At 35.4% G+C, this 15,834-nt stretch overlaps 1 protein-coding gene across 3 annotated transcripts in view; it reads right to left on the reverse strand.

The window, feature by feature from the left end:
* MACROD2 (mono-ADP ribosylhydrolase 2) overlaps window positions 1–15,834 on the reverse strand; it is a 1,992,468-nt gene that overhangs the window by 1,910,484 nt on the left and 66,150 nt on the right. For all 3 annotated transcript variants that reach the window (XM_078056907.1, XM_078056906.1, XM_078056905.1), the window contains exon 3: window positions 1,649–1,756. In XM_078056907.1, coding sequence (XP_077913033.1) covers window positions 1,649–1,756 — 108 coding nt within the window. The remainder of the gene's footprint in view (window positions 1–1,648; window positions 1,757–15,834) is intronic.

A 15,834-nucleotide genomic window follows, 5' to 3' on the forward strand; every position in this document is an offset into this window, starting at 1 on the left:
AAGAGAAACAGAAAAACAGCTCTGAGTATGGCAAAGCAAATACAGTACAAAGCAATCGATAGCCAATTCTACAGAAATTAACAAGCTGACTAGGCTTCCAGATTTCCTGCAGGATCACCAAAACTATGCTATATTAATGTTCCAGTTCTCCAGGAGACCCTTCTGTTCACCCACAAAGGCATGTTTCTACTGTCCTGTGTGAATTTTTTCATCACCAAAGGGAATCTTGAGACAATGATGAACTTTACATGAATCCTGTACTTCTGGAAAACAGGGACTGCCAAAAAATTACCCCTCACACTTTTGTGTTCCAGGAAACAGCTTACAGCAAAGAACTACTCTTCCCCATATGACTTAGATAAAATTCATGGATGACCTCTTATAACCTATGACAAGACCAAGACACAGATCCTCCAAATTCCCATTCTTTCACTCATAAATGATTAGCTGAAATGTTTGTCTCCATTGACCATTCTGGCTGGTCAATGGCTATTAACTGGAGTTGACCAAACTTTACTCAGGCTTTTTTCCCTCTTCCAAGTCCCTAGACTTTGACCCACCCCTGAGCAATGGAAGGTGAACAACTCCTCTAGAATGAGCCCCTCCAAGAATCAGATGGCCTCAGGCAAGAATATTCCCTGATCAACTCTCCAATCTTGCCACCAACTCATCCCAGTACCCCACACCCAATTCTTTTTACCCTGTTTACTCCTTCCTATGAAAGAAAAGACCCTTTCTGCTTGGCCTTTGAGATGCTTTTAGATCTCATGGTAGAAGTGGTTTTTCCTATTGCAATATTCTCTCTATTGCAATATTCTTCCTCCGCCTATTAGGACAATACTCTTCTCTTTACTGTAATAATCTTTTTGAATAAAAAGTCCATGTTATTATTTGGCATTTTCAACCTGAAAAAAAGCTTACCTTTATAAAACACAAATTAAAATCATTAAATATCCTCTTATTATTGACATTTATTTATATAGAATCACAACTACTATGTATTTCTTGATATACAGCCACATAATAAAATATATAGGAGATACTACCATAAATAACACTGCTAATTTCCCCAATGTTCAAACATAAAAATTGCTTAATTGGTTATTAAAATAATTAAAGCATTTCATATCAAAAATGAAAAGTAGTAACCAAACAACTATGATTTGGAAATCGCAGAAATAATTACCTTCTATTTTACTTTTTTCTGGTGTTCAAATCATCTCTTTATCACCTCTTCAAAAGAAAGAAAAACCTTGATGAATTTGTTTTTATGTTGGCCAATTATTAACTCAAGCATGAAACCAACAGTAATAGAGCTTCTAAAGTTCTTTCTGAAGAAACTTCTGCATCAATTTATCACTTTTTGAGTGGTCCAGTACCCTAATCTCAATTTAGCATGGATACCATGCGTTAGCAAATTAACTGTAACACACACATAAAATAAATCCTCAGTGTTTTTAAATAAATAAATAAATAAATAATAAATAAATAAATCCTCAGTGTTTTTAATCCAGAAGGGAAGTACATAAGGTATTTCTATACTAGGAAGGACATCTTTTTCTAAAATACTTATATTCCTGTTTATGAAAAATATTTTAAAATAATACTCATATAACAAATACATCACAAAAAAAAATCAAGTACTCACCCGCATTGACTATAGCATCTACCTCTAGCAATGTGATGTCACCTCTATAGAGAGAAACTTTTTCACTCAAACTTTTCTTCACCTGTGATGTTTCCTGAGTATTTTCTTCTGTAATAAGAAAGGAATATATATCAATAGTAATAGTTTTAATTTCTTTAATAAAGACAATTTTGATACAAGAGCCAATATGGGTCACAATCTGATATACTAGACAAGTAGAAATAAATGTAAGTACGAGGGCTGTGGTTTATTCTCTATTTATTATGTATTCCTCAATACAAATGCAGTATCACATATAAATTTAGACACATTATATTGGTCAACAAAAAATTCAATGTTTATTATTATTATTATGAAAATATGAAATTTAAAGTAAAATTATGTACCACTAGTTTCATAAGAAGGTATGAAAAAGATGTACAACCACCAAGACAAAATAAATTTTCACGGTGCACAAGCTTATTTCTATTTTGTTCTAGTTACCTTGAAAATCATATTCACTCAGAGCAAAAACATGTAGGTTCAGCTCTTTGCTACTTCTAAGTAACAAATGTCCCTCAAAATAGGATGGATCAAGAATATTTGAATGGGTGGGGCACCTGGGTGGCTCAGTCCATTAAGTGCCTGCCTTCGGCTCAGGTCATGACCCCAGGGTCCTGGAATCAAGCACCACATCAGGCTCCCCGCTCAGTGGGGAGTCTGCTTCTCCCTCTCTCTCTGCCTGCCGCTTCCCCTGCTGTGCTCTCTCTCTCTCTTTCTCTGTCAAATAAATAAAAATCTTTTTTAAAAAAAGTATTTTAATGGATGAAACTGCTTTTCTTATCAAATGGTATTAACCTTTCACTCTAGAGAGCACTGCTAGATTTAAAAGAGAAAAAGCTCTGCCCTGCACACAACAGCCAGCAAGCTTATATATCGAAAACAAGCCAAAACATTACATTTTACAACTCATTTTCCAATGTTCCACGGCAATACTATAATTTGAGTTTCATTCATTTTTAACAAGTAGTAATGTTAAGACATTAAACAAAGCTGTACAAATCAATGTTTTAAAATATATTACTATACATAAAAAGCTTTTTAATATACCTCTAGGAAAGCTGATTTATAAACTTAAACTTTTTAAAGTATTTATGATCTGTGCAAATCTTTCAAGGGGGAAGATAATGCTATTAATTCACTATGACACTCTTAAATGAGCATGTAATTTTGAAGTATCTGGGAGATGGGAGATGGGAGGTGATAGGTCACAAGTCACCGAAATTGTCTTTGGGCCCCAACAGCTACAGAAAAAAATTGGCCAAGACCATGGATATGATTTGTGGTCATGAAAGTGATCTTTCCTCTTTCTGCCTCCAAAGCATTCCCTTCTTTGTAATCACCTGTCTCCTTAAAGGATTCTAATCAAAATGCTCATTGGTGTTGGCAGTAGTAGCAGTAATAATAATAAGGAAGAGGAGAATAATGTGGGAAAATTGTGTGCTAAAAGAGTAGAGAAAGATGTTCAGAGACCTCAAAATAAAAAACCACCTCAAGGGCTCCTACAGTACTCGGACTGTCTGCCTTTGTCAGGTAATGGCAAAGAGCACAGACTTTGCTACCAGACTGACTCTGTTCAAATCTTGGTCTGCCAGTTAACAACTGGGCGACATTTGAAAAGTTATTTATTTTCTGCATGCCTCAGTCTGTAAGCTACTGGCTCCTTCACGTTAACATGAGTTCATTGCCCTTAGAATGTCTGCTCCATAGTAAGCTCTCAACAAACACTACCATTTTTTTTAACAAAGATTTTACAAAGGTGGCAAACTATTTCAGTATCTATATTCAGAATACCACAGTAGTTAAGAAATATTTTCAAATGATATTATTTTGAAAAATGTATCATTACGTGTATTATTACTATTATCATTATCATTATTATTATTCCCATCAGGGAAAGAGACCAAATTTTATTTATGCTCTAACCAAGCTGTCAATGCCTGGCCCAATGACAAAGATTTTGAGCCAGAAGACCTTGAGTTCCATATCCACTGTCTATTCTTACTACTTTTACCAAATTAGAAAGTCCTGATTCCCAACTAAAGATTGTTAAACGACAATAAATATTTGTTGGTTTTGTCAAAAAAATCTGAATATCTGGACTATTTTTAAATCTAGAAATTATAAAGACTTCTCAGTGAGGAGTTTCAGAACTCCATCAGGCATTAAATTGATAAGCTTATCACAAATGAATACATAAAGTTTGACTTTCCAACTTGGGATATAAAGTTAGATAGATTTCACATTCTTCCTTAAGTTGCATTTAGTTCTAAAAAGTACTTCTTCATTTCCTCATGAAGCATTACGTATGTAATATTGTATTTGTAGTAATGTGACTTTTTAACATATGTGACAATAAATCATGCATTTCTTTCTCCAAATATAAAGAAATTATCAAAGAATGGTATTGGAAAGACTCAAAGTTTAAGCCATTTATAACACAAACAAATTCTAATCTCTCATCTGCAAATTTTAAAAATGGGGTATTTTGAGCCTGAATTAAAAGTTCAAGCAAATTCAACATATTGAATAAATATACTGCTGTGACACATCATTCAAATAAGTTACTCAAAATGGTCTTATTAGAATCAGCACCATTGAAGAAATATTTTTATCTCTCTCTCATTTTAAAAATTCATGTGAGCCTCCTTTTTCCTCATAGCCAGACTTACACTTGCTGCCCAATTTCTCAATGGTATATCAAAAAGGCACAAATGAATAAATAAAATCTTTAAAAAAAAGGCATAAATGTACTTAAAACCTATAATTTGAGAGTATTAATAATTATCAGTATTTCCTTCAGCAATAAACCAAAACCAAACAGCATACTTTGACCACTACCTACTCTCTGTAAATACAACAATGTAAATTACCACCAGAGGCACAAATGAATAAATAAAATCTTTAAAAAAAAGGCATAAATGTACTTAAAACCTATAATTTGAGAGTATTAATAATTATCAGTATTTCCTTCAGCAATAAACCAAAACCAAACAGCATACTTTGACCACTACCTACTCTCTGTAAATACAACAATGTAAATTACCACCAGAGGCTATTTCTTTTATTTGAATGGCAATGCACTGCCTTCCTTTTCATACAAGGGTGTTTGATCAGTACTCCCAATGTATCTTTTCCTATATCCTGGGTTTTCAGTAATAAATAAGATAGAAAATTGTCAAGCATTGCTCTCTCATGGACATCCTAAAAGTACATACACAAAGCACTAATTCACATTTTGCACATAATTGGCTTTATTCAATTGCAAGTTGAAATATTTGTCAGTTGTACATATGATAGTAATTGTTCTTCTAGACTGCATACTATTTATATTTTAAAACAAACAAACAACAACAACAACAAAAGAGCTAGATAGTAGTTAAAGTGGTAAAAACAGATTTTATTCTGGAACTACTGCAATTGGGGAAAAGAGATCTCAGTATAGAATCAGGCTCAATACCCAATATAGCAAAGACAAGTAGGGATTTATAACCAAGGAGCAGAATGGGAATCAATGGAAGGAAAATTACTAAGAAGAAAAATTGGAGGCAGGGGGAGACTGATTGAACAGACTTAGGATTCTTGCTAAAGGCAGGCTAGGGTGATCAGACATCACCTGGGTATAGGAGGGGATGTGGAATTTGATCAATACGGAGGGTGGGAATTCTCTCTAAACTGATTTAGTAGAAATCTTACTAAAACTGGACTATGTAGATCTAGCAAAGATCTGTCCTAATCAGGAATAAAGCTTAGTGGAACCTGACTAAAATTTGGTTAGGGAGAAAGACTTTGTCAGTCCTTCCTCTTATTCAAGGAAAGAAAACATGTTCTTCTTTCTTTGGACAATGTAAGTCCGTTTCTCACTAGGTTGCCTTTTGTTCATTAAGGACCAGCTGAAACATTAGTTGAGACTTGGTAGTGAAGGATATTTGCTAGGTAGTATGAGCAGTCAGACATTTAATGAGGGGAATTTCTATAAAAAGAAAAAGAAAAAGGAAAACAAAGATTAGTGGTTGAAGCAGATGAGAAAACTAGTTTTTGAGTCTATAGGGGAGACAGTTGAGAAGATTTCTAGAAGATGAGCTCAAAGCATCTTTTGCAGTTTGAATGTCCTTGGTGATGGCATCAGCTGTTCCACTGAGCTTTCTGAATGGCCCACATAGCAGCAGACATGAAGGGTGACCATACGTGATCCACTGAGGTGATTTCTTTGAAGTTTGTACCAAATCATACAGCTTCAGCTTGCAGGGCTTCAGGAGAAGGGCAATTTTAGTTCTCAATGATGTCAAATCAGGTGGTAGAGAGAAAAACTGGAAACATTTTGGAGAGTTGTAGCCAGACATTGGAGGAGGAAACCAGAGGAAAATGTGCAAGACAATGAACAGGACTAGAATTTAATAACCCACAAACAAGGATGCACAACAGTTTTCCAATGAAGTATAAAATTTGTCTCTCTACAGTCACCCCCCTTTTTAATCTTGTTTACAAAATAAGTCTGGTCTCATTAGATTTGGCCTAATTATTTATATAAGTACAGCAAGAATGCTAATTGACCACTTGGGACTTTCAAGTTTGGTTTGCTGGAACTTTTTGTAGAGAATCTCAGATTAGACTTTTAAAAGCCTCTTGAGCCTAACAAACCAAACCTAGAACTCACCACCAGATTTAGCCTGTAATTCCTATAGATTTGAGTGAATTCCTCTCTTCTCAAGGTTGCCAAAATAGCCTAGAGTTCCTGGGCTTGCCAGGAAGTGACCTTCTTTATTCATTTGTAATGTTGGGAACCCTGTAGAAGGCTGGTTTTTCCAAAAGGAGGTTGTAAGCATTGGCTCTAAAAAGTCAAACTTAGTTCCCTAAAACTATCTGATTGTCTTATTCTATGCATCATTCTCAAATATGACATTCTAATCAAAGCCTATATAATCAATTTTTCCAATTACGTCCTATTACAAGGAAGACAGATTCTTATTGAACTTACACAAATAATTTTATTGTCATGAAAATAAGAATACTCAATAGAGTTTCTGAACTCTGGAGAAATCAGGTAGGGAGAAAACATAAACGTGAACATTTCATTTTTTTTACAAAAGTATAATCTACTAAATTATCATGAGTTACAGAAAACAGAGAAAAAGGGGGGCGCCTGGGTGGCTCAGTCATTAAGCGTCTGCCTTCGGCTCAGGGCATGATCCCAGGGTCCTGGGATCAAGCCCCACATCGGACTCCCTGCTCCACGGGAAGCCTGCTTCTCCCTCTCCCACTCCCCCTGCTTGTGTTCCCTCTCTCGCTGTGTCTCTCTCTGTCAAATAAATAAATAAAATCTTTAAAAAAAGAGAGAGAGAGAAAAAGGGGTTCCTTAAATAAAACGTTAAAGAAGAGCAATGTTCCAAAACAATAACCACAAAAATCATAATCATTCTTCATTAGTACATTCAGTCCCATGTAACTGATTCTTTCCCCCCACAGCATTATTTATTAAAACAGTAATAAAGAAAAAAACAAAAACCCACATACTTTTCTTATTCCATTAAACCAACTACATTAAGTAATCTTATATACTGAGATCTATTTCTAAATTCTCTATTCTGTTCTACTGAATACTTCTTATAAATATATTCCTTTTTTTCTTTTCATTAAGTAATTCTTGCTCTGCTTGATCCTGAGTTAGCAGTTTTTTGAACCAGTCAGCTTCTTCATTAGTGCTGGAAATCCTTTTTCAATCCAGTAGTATGGTCTCAAAGTTATTTAAACAATAGTGCCTTCAGAAGCCTATAGCCCAGAGGACCTGTCATAGTCCTTTCCATGGTCTCTGAGATAGTTAGGTTTTGTTGAAAGGAAGCACTTTTTTTTTTCTTTTTATTGTTATGTTAATGACCATACATTACATCATTAGTTTTTGATGTAGTGTTCCATGATTCATTGCGAATAAAAAGAGGGCACGTTCTAAAAGGAAGCACTTTGGCCTGTAACTGACTGCAAGAGCTTTCAAGGAAGAGTCAGAGTAAAACAAAAGTTATCTCTGAATGATAAAAGGCTTATTTACATGACTAAAGATCTGAAAAATTCATTATAAAAATAACGCAACTGACAAGGGAATTTTGTTATTTCTATGACATACAATGTTTAAATAACTGGAATTCTACCTGATAATACTATACCAGGACATATCATAGACAAAAAGGGTACTGGCAAATTTCTATAAACTTCATTAATTTCTTAAATATTTATATTTCCCCATACAAATATAACCTAGGGAAGGTTAAGCATCACTTCTTACTTGGCAATGCCTCCCATGCAATTTAAAATATCAAATAAACCAAATTATTTAACATTTCTTTTTTACAAGGTGAAAGAACAAATCCTTTCAGGTTTTCCAGGGGCTGTCTGGGAAATACCAATTTCAGTTTAAAGTTAAGATTGCATTTTGGACTTCATTTTGGGAAGTTGTCAAAAATGTCAAAAGGTTTGAACCCTTGATTAAATAGGATCATAGACCATTATGAAACAATACTTAGATTCTCACAAATATAATAAAGACAACATAAAGCACAGGAAATTATTTTGATAAGACACAGAATCTTTGTTTCCTAAGGCAGATTACTTAAAAGGTAAAGAAAATGCTCTACAATCTCTTATTAAGAACAGACCAATAATCCAAGAAAACTTCATTGTTTTCAGAGAGAAAACCCAACTCTAGTTTTGCATCACTACATCACTGGGCTCGTTTAAAAAAAAAAAAAAAAAAACAGAAAAAACAAAAACTTAATAAATAGATCCATTCAATCTTAGCCAACTTGATCACAGATAAAATTCCTCTTCTGCAAACCTTTTATTACTCTCTATATCCATTCATTTGTTTATATTTTTTCCTCTTCCTCATTCTGAAATAACCAGTGATCTTGATTTAGGACAAAATGATTCATTGCCTTAACAACAACAAAAATTCTCCATTCTGAAGAAATCAGAGAGGGAGACAAACCATGAGACTCTGGACTCTGGGAACCAAACTGAGGGTTACAGAAGGGAGGGGAGTGGGGAGATGGGGTAACTGGGTGATGGGTATTAAGGAGGGCACCTGTGGTGATGAGCACTGGGTGTTAGACGCAACTAATGAATTGTTGAACACTACATCAAAAATTAATGATGTACTATATGCTGGCTAATTGAACATAATAAAAAAATAAAATAAATTTAAAAAAATCCTCCATTCCTTGCAGACTTTGCATACAGAATTGTTTCTCTTTACCCTTATTATTTCTAATAGCTTCATTTACATATATTATCATTTTTAACTATATGTACTCTTTATTTTACAGAGAAGACTAAGTAGACAATTGTAAATTGTCACATACGAGTATTCTGTAGCAGTCTAGCAAATTTTATGAATATACCATCTCTCAATTTCTGGAGACATGTTTATAGTACAAGCTTTTCAATATGGCAAAAGGATGTATTTATTCACAAACTCAAATACATTTACTACCATACAAAAGGAAAAAGCCATAAGAATATAAAGTTATGTTCAATAATTAGTGTTTCAGTATTTTACTTAGAAATAATCTAGATTTACTTAATTTAATTTAGCATAAGCCTAAGGTTATAAGGTACTATAAAAAGCTTTTGGAAACTATTTTTAGGCAGACATATTATAACATTAAACAAAGCTCACTATCACCTCACGTTATTTCCCTGTTAACTATTTTTACAGCACATGAATGTTAGGCAAGCAGCACAAAACCAAAAACCTAAAAAGGTTAAATACATGGATTTTTCTTTTACTGCTATGTGTGATATACAAGAAGTCATGGATATCAGGCAATTAATTTTTACTGCATTTTTACTTGTACATTTGGTGTTGGTTTGAATTTATAATTTTTATAATCTTAAACATCTAGTAGATATAACACAATCTTATTTGACTAATAAACCCAAGTATAACAAAATGTATGCTCGTATTATACTTATTGCTGATAACTCAGAAGATATAGTTGTTTTTATTAAGCCAACAATTAAACTAATCTTATTTACCAAAGATTTACCAAGTCATATGAACTTGAAAAGCAAAGTATTTGAGTTAGTTTCTATGTTTCTGGTAGCTTTAGAAATATTTAATTTTTATAAGCTCTCATTTACCTCTAAACCAATCTGAATAGAGTTCCTTTATGGTATTTCATGGATTAATTTGGTAATACCACCCAAAAGTAGGAAAATATCACATATACATAATATACATATATACACATACATACAAACAAATATCTTACATTTTCATTCTAAAATTTTAACTATGAGTCAGGTAAACAGTAATATACTCTGGTCTATGCTCCCCTTGATATTTTTATCCAAATTATGTTCCTGGCAAAAGGAACAAGTTAAGGTAACGTGTTCAATATAAGGGCTAATGCTTTTTACCAATATTTATAGAGGAGACATTCAAGATTTTTCATTTGCTCTGATATGTAATCTTATAGAGTCTGTAGATGGAAATTTTAGGTGAGAAACTGACCGAAGAGACATCAAGCAGATGTCTGGGTATCTCCAAAGCTTACCTGAGTGTATAAAACATCCAGTCTGCTTCCAAGTACCTTTTCTTCCTTTTCAGCTTTCAGTAGTTGTTTTTGGGAGTCCCTGAGTCCCTTGAGAGCCCCCAGATGAGTAGCAGGGAGCCGGAAGTTCAAGTGATTATAGGGAGTTGAGAAGCTGCACTGGACAGAGGGATGTTGAAGGTAGGGATCTGAAGAGGTACATACCAAAGAATTCAAGGAAGCGGAAGGGAAGATCAAGGATTATAAGAGGAGGAAGGAAGATCAGAAGGGAGAGATCTTAGAGGAGCCAGTTTGGGGAGATTTAGTTTTCCAAAGAAGCCAATGAAGTTCCAAACTATCCTTAGTAAAGCCAAGCCAGCAAGAAAGGAAGTAGACAGAGATGGCAGAGCATACAGCAAGCAGGATCTCAAGAAAGGCATTTCAGTGGACTGAAAAATTCCCAAGGGAGGAGCAGGATCAAATAGAGAAAACAGAGAGGCCTACAAAGAGCCAGGGAAAACCTTTGCAGCTGAGGAGTAAATCACTACTCAAAACAAAGACCAGGGAGAAAGACTTCCAGCTCAATAAGTACCTTTCACACAAAGAATCCTGCCTCTAAGTCAGCTTCAGAGAGTATACTTAGAATCTTAAGATTCAAAATCTGTTCCTACTGGGCTTAAACTGACTGTCATCCAGGGCACTGGCTGAGTCAGCCTCACCAACAGATCCCCAATCAGTTAGTCAAGAGTGAAGACAAAGGCTTCAAAGATCAGATATAGAAGACGATCAGACATCCAAGGTAGGGAATTCTCTTTAAATTGACTTAACAAAATTCTTGCTAACACCGGGCTGTGCAGGTCTAGCAAAAATGGGGCCTAGTCAAGGAAAGGGCTTAGAGGAATCAAATTAAAGTTTGGTGAAAGAGAAAGTCTTTGTTAATATCATGTGACATTCAAAAGTGGTATTTGGAAAAAAAAAAAAAAAAACCTGTTCCTCTACTTCCTACCCTGAGGAATAGTAACAACTAATATTTATTAACTTTGAACTGGTTTTATTATCATTTGTAAGTTTGACATGTCAGAAAATACTGAAAGACCTCAATATGAGAGAGAAAAGAAAATAGTGGGTCCTATCTAGTTTACCCATCAGTGTAATCTCTACCTTTCATGGTGTTTGAGTTATTATACAATTCTATAAGTTGTAAAAAAGAGATAAAAATGCAAATGATTCTTGTCCCTGGAAATGCAAATAAATTATGTTCCCTTGAATGCAGCTGATATTGTCCTGTGGTCAATTTGCATTTATTTGTAAATTCATTTCAGAGTTCCTTACTACCTATATTTATGTGATCCTTTAAATCCTCCTTTGAACCAGAGTTAAATAAAATTGTTGGTAAGTGGGGCGCCTGGGTGGCTCAGTTGGTTAAGCGACTGCCTTCGGCTCAGGTCATGATCCGGAGTCCCAGGATCGAGTCCCGCATCGGGCTACCTGAGTCTGCTTCTCCCTCTCCCGCTCCCCCCTCTTGTGCTCTTTCTCTCTCTCACTCTCTCTCTCAAATAAATAAATAAAATCTTTAAAAAAAAAAAAAAAATTGTTGGTAAGTGTTCATTTTATATCTGTATGAGTCATAATCTCATCTTTATAAAAACATTTCCCTCTGATGGACATTTTTATTTAGTTCCAGTTTATTTAATTAATACTTAGATAACATTTACTAGGTACTGGGTACTGTTCTAACACTTATAAATATTAGTTCCTAGCATCCTAACAAATCTATGTAGTATACATTACTAATACTCCCTCTATGTAGATAAGGGAGCTGAAGCATATAGAAAGGAGATGGTTTGGGGCGCCTGGGTGGCTCAGTTGTTAGGCATCTGCCTTTGGCTCAGGTCTGGGATTGAGCCCCACATCTGGCTCCCTGCTCAGCGGGAAGCCTGCTTCTCCCTTTCCCACTCCCCCTGCTTGTGTTCCTGCTCTCGCTGTATCTCTCTGTCAAATAAATAAATAAAAATCTTTAAAAAAAAAAGGAGATGATTTGACCAAGTAGAGATAGCTGGTAAGTACAAACCTGGGATTTGAACTCAGGCAGCTCATGCTCTTACCCAACATGCTATGCAAGCTCTTATTTACATATTTTTATTTCAAAGAGTCCAATTCTGAATCAGGTGCCTGTTGTTTAAGTCCCTTCTCTCCCTTTATTGCAAAATATAGGAATTTCACCCCCCACAAAAGTATTATCCCAGAAAAAAAATGTAATCGGTTTATCAAAGTGGTTACCATACCTTGAAAATAATGCAAAGGCCTCAGTGGTTTCCTGCTACTATTTGACAATGTTTCGTAACATACAACACACCAGGGATTAGGGGACTACATAATAAAATCAAATTTGCTGATATTAATCATGTATCTTCTATCTGTATTTTCTCTTTTTTGTTTGTTTATGCAAGATTATCAAATTTGCAGATTCATTTATCCCAACATATCCTCTATTTGCACTGGGACTCTGTTTACTATTTACATTTATTACTTTATTCTGAATTCTGGCATTTATGTTACTATTTCACCTCTTTTCTTAGGCATCAATAAACCACTTTAAAGATATTGATCCCTTTTATGAGGTAGGAATATAATGCAATGCTATAGTAAAAACAACAAAAACAAATTGAATCAAATGTTTATTAACTCACCAATGACATTAAGATATATTAGGAGAAGAAAACTTTTTTTTTTTTAATTTTATTTATTTATTTGACAGAGAAAGAGACACAGCGAGAGAGGGAACACAAGCAGGGGGAGTGGGAGAGGGAGAAGCAGGCTTCCCACGGAGCAGGGAGCCCGATGTGGGGCTCGACCCCAGGACCCTGGGATCATGACCTGAGCCGAAGGCAGACGCTTAACAACTGAGCCACCCAGGCGCCCCAGGAGAAGAAAACTTTTTAACTGAATCTTAATTAAGATTAACTGACCAACATTATCCTATTTTAAAAGCAGTTCTAACTTTTAAGACTATAATTGATAATATAATAGAATTTTCACAAAAGCCATCATTATATTTTACATTTCAAATTTTTAAAACATGTTGAACAAAATTGTCTTATCACTTTCCCTTAGAACTGCCAAACTACCTAAAGGCCACTTGATAAACAGCTAAGGAACCACTACAGGGTCCCCTGACCATGCTTGGAAAACCAAGATGCTGGAGGAGACTCACATGAAGTACCTAGGAATACTTCAAATTCTTAGGTTCCCTCATACTAACATCCTCTGTATTCTAGCATCCATGGGCATGATACAGAAAAGCCACCAAGGACACCAATGAGTTGATTGGTGGTCCCTCAACAAGTGATCTGCTGCCAGTGTACCTCTTCCATTCTGAGGATGCCAGAAAGATCAGTTAGACCACACTACAAAATCAAAAAAAAAAGTAAAGATCAAGCAAATGTCTAAAGAAATTAATGTTTAAGTTAAATTATAACCAAGATGATCAGAAAAATAATTTGGGGTTCATTAAGGGGCTTTAAGGACACCCAGCCTAAGAACTAGAGGAACCCCAGAGATACAGGCTGTGTTTCTGAGATTATATCTTAAAACTGGACAGCCTGTTGATCTGCACACTTCTATCTCCTATCTGATCATGTCGGCCTAATAATCATGATGCCGTATTCCAGATTCCTGCCTGTTTTGCCCTTCCACCTTCATAGCTCACTTCTTTAATTGGCTTGAGACTCAATCCCCCCGCCTCTCTTCCTAGCTCCAACTTCCACAGAGCTTCCATGGACGAAAATCTCAACAACAGATTCTTTTTTTTTTTTTTTTCCAGCCCTGGGACTCCAAACTAACCCTATCAGGGAAAGTCAGAAAACCTTCAGATAAAGTGCTCTAATTTAAGTGAAACTTCACCTGATTAGGGAGGCAGGCATTCCAGGCATGATAGCCATGCTAAATAATGCAGGAAATACAAAGCCCAGCAAAGATGAACTCCACATTCTAGCAGAATGACAATAAAACATACACAAATAACTTCAATACAAGGAAGATTATTACCAATGCCATAACAAAGACTCAAAATGCTTTGAGGTTCAGACAGAAATAACATTCCGTGAAGTTTTATAAAAGTGAAACTTCCAAGCTCAGTTTTAAAGGATCAGTAAGCCTCTGTACCAGAGGGCTACAGAATGGGATGAAGGTGACAAGATGGAAGGCCATTCCCAAATCATAGGGGCGGAAAATAGAGTATGCATTAAGGACAAGCGAGAATTCATCCAGAATGAAAATATGGAGAGCACCACAAACTGAGGGATAGTGGCAGATAAGACTCGAGCTATTCAGGTTTGAACCAGATGGTAGAAGGCCTTGTTTGAGATCCATTAGAGAACTCACAAATTGACAGCTTCTGCTGAAGATTTTCTTCAGCTTAAATAGTATCATTATTGTTTTTGCTTTTGAAATTGCATTATAAATTTTTAATTAAATTTTAGCATTAAAAATTAATTTCATATTAAATGTGAGATTTCACATTAAAACCTAGATTTCCTACTTCTTCTGAAAAATCAGGAGTTCTAGAAATACCGAGCCCACATACCCACATGACATGTGAGTAGGGGCTAGGCCTATCCTACCCTTTGGATAGGCATCCTTCACTTTCCAATTTATAACAGAGTATATTTGTTTACATGTAAACCAGGCTAGCCTCACTCAGTTACATTACTTGTCTGTCCCCACAGGCATTTGGATGTTAGAATCAAAGGATTAATGACCACTGACTACAGATCCAAGGTATCTATCAGAAATTTATTAGAAATAGAATATAGTTACTGAAGTGGCATGAAAAAATATGAAGCAAGTTTCCACAAAATCAGAACAAATGCTTACATGTCAAACAATAAAACTACAATCAAAACTTAGAAAAAAAACTTATATTGGGATCTAGGCTGTGGTAAAAATTCAGTAACTCAGGAGCACAAAATTAACTGAGAAAACTGTTTTCCTTAATTGATTCATTTACCTGTAAATAAGGAGCATTAATGGAAAAAAAATTCAGTAACTAAGAATGGCCAAAAAGACTTCCAAAGAATCATACTTCTCTGTGTCTATGTCCTTGGATAGTACTCTTCCACAATGGCTCTGGACTTTTCCACGTCCTTTCTCCTTTTCCTTTTCTTTGCCTTTGACCAATGGGACATCAACAAACATGAGCCAAGCAGAGGCTTGACAAGTGCTTGCACATTGATATTTGCCTTCCCTAGCTATGCCAAAACTACAATGTGACAAAGTCTAGGCAAATCTATTGGAGAATAAGAGGGCACTTAGAACACAGACAAGTCATTTTAGATGAGATTCGGAGCGACCAGCCTGACAACTGCCAGCCAGATATGTAAGACCATCCAGAACCACCAAGCCCCAGCCAACCCACTTGCTAACTATAGAATCTCCTAGTTAACCAGAGACTGAAGAGCCATAATAAAAAGAATGTCGTTTTCAGCCACTAAATTTTGGAAGAGTTTGTTGCACAGCAAAGCTAACTGATATGGAAAGGAAGAGGAGGAGGAGGGGAAGCAAAAAGGGGCTTTGAAGAGGACTGAATGAAGTTCAAACAAAAATGAAGTTGCAAACTCCCAG

Source organism: Halichoerus grypus, chromosome 10 (assembly GCF_964656455.1).
Source record: "Halichoerus grypus chromosome 10, mHalGry1.hap1.1, whole genome shotgun sequence".
Lineage (NCBI taxonomy): Eukaryota > Metazoa > Chordata > Mammalia > Carnivora > Phocidae > Halichoerus > Halichoerus grypus.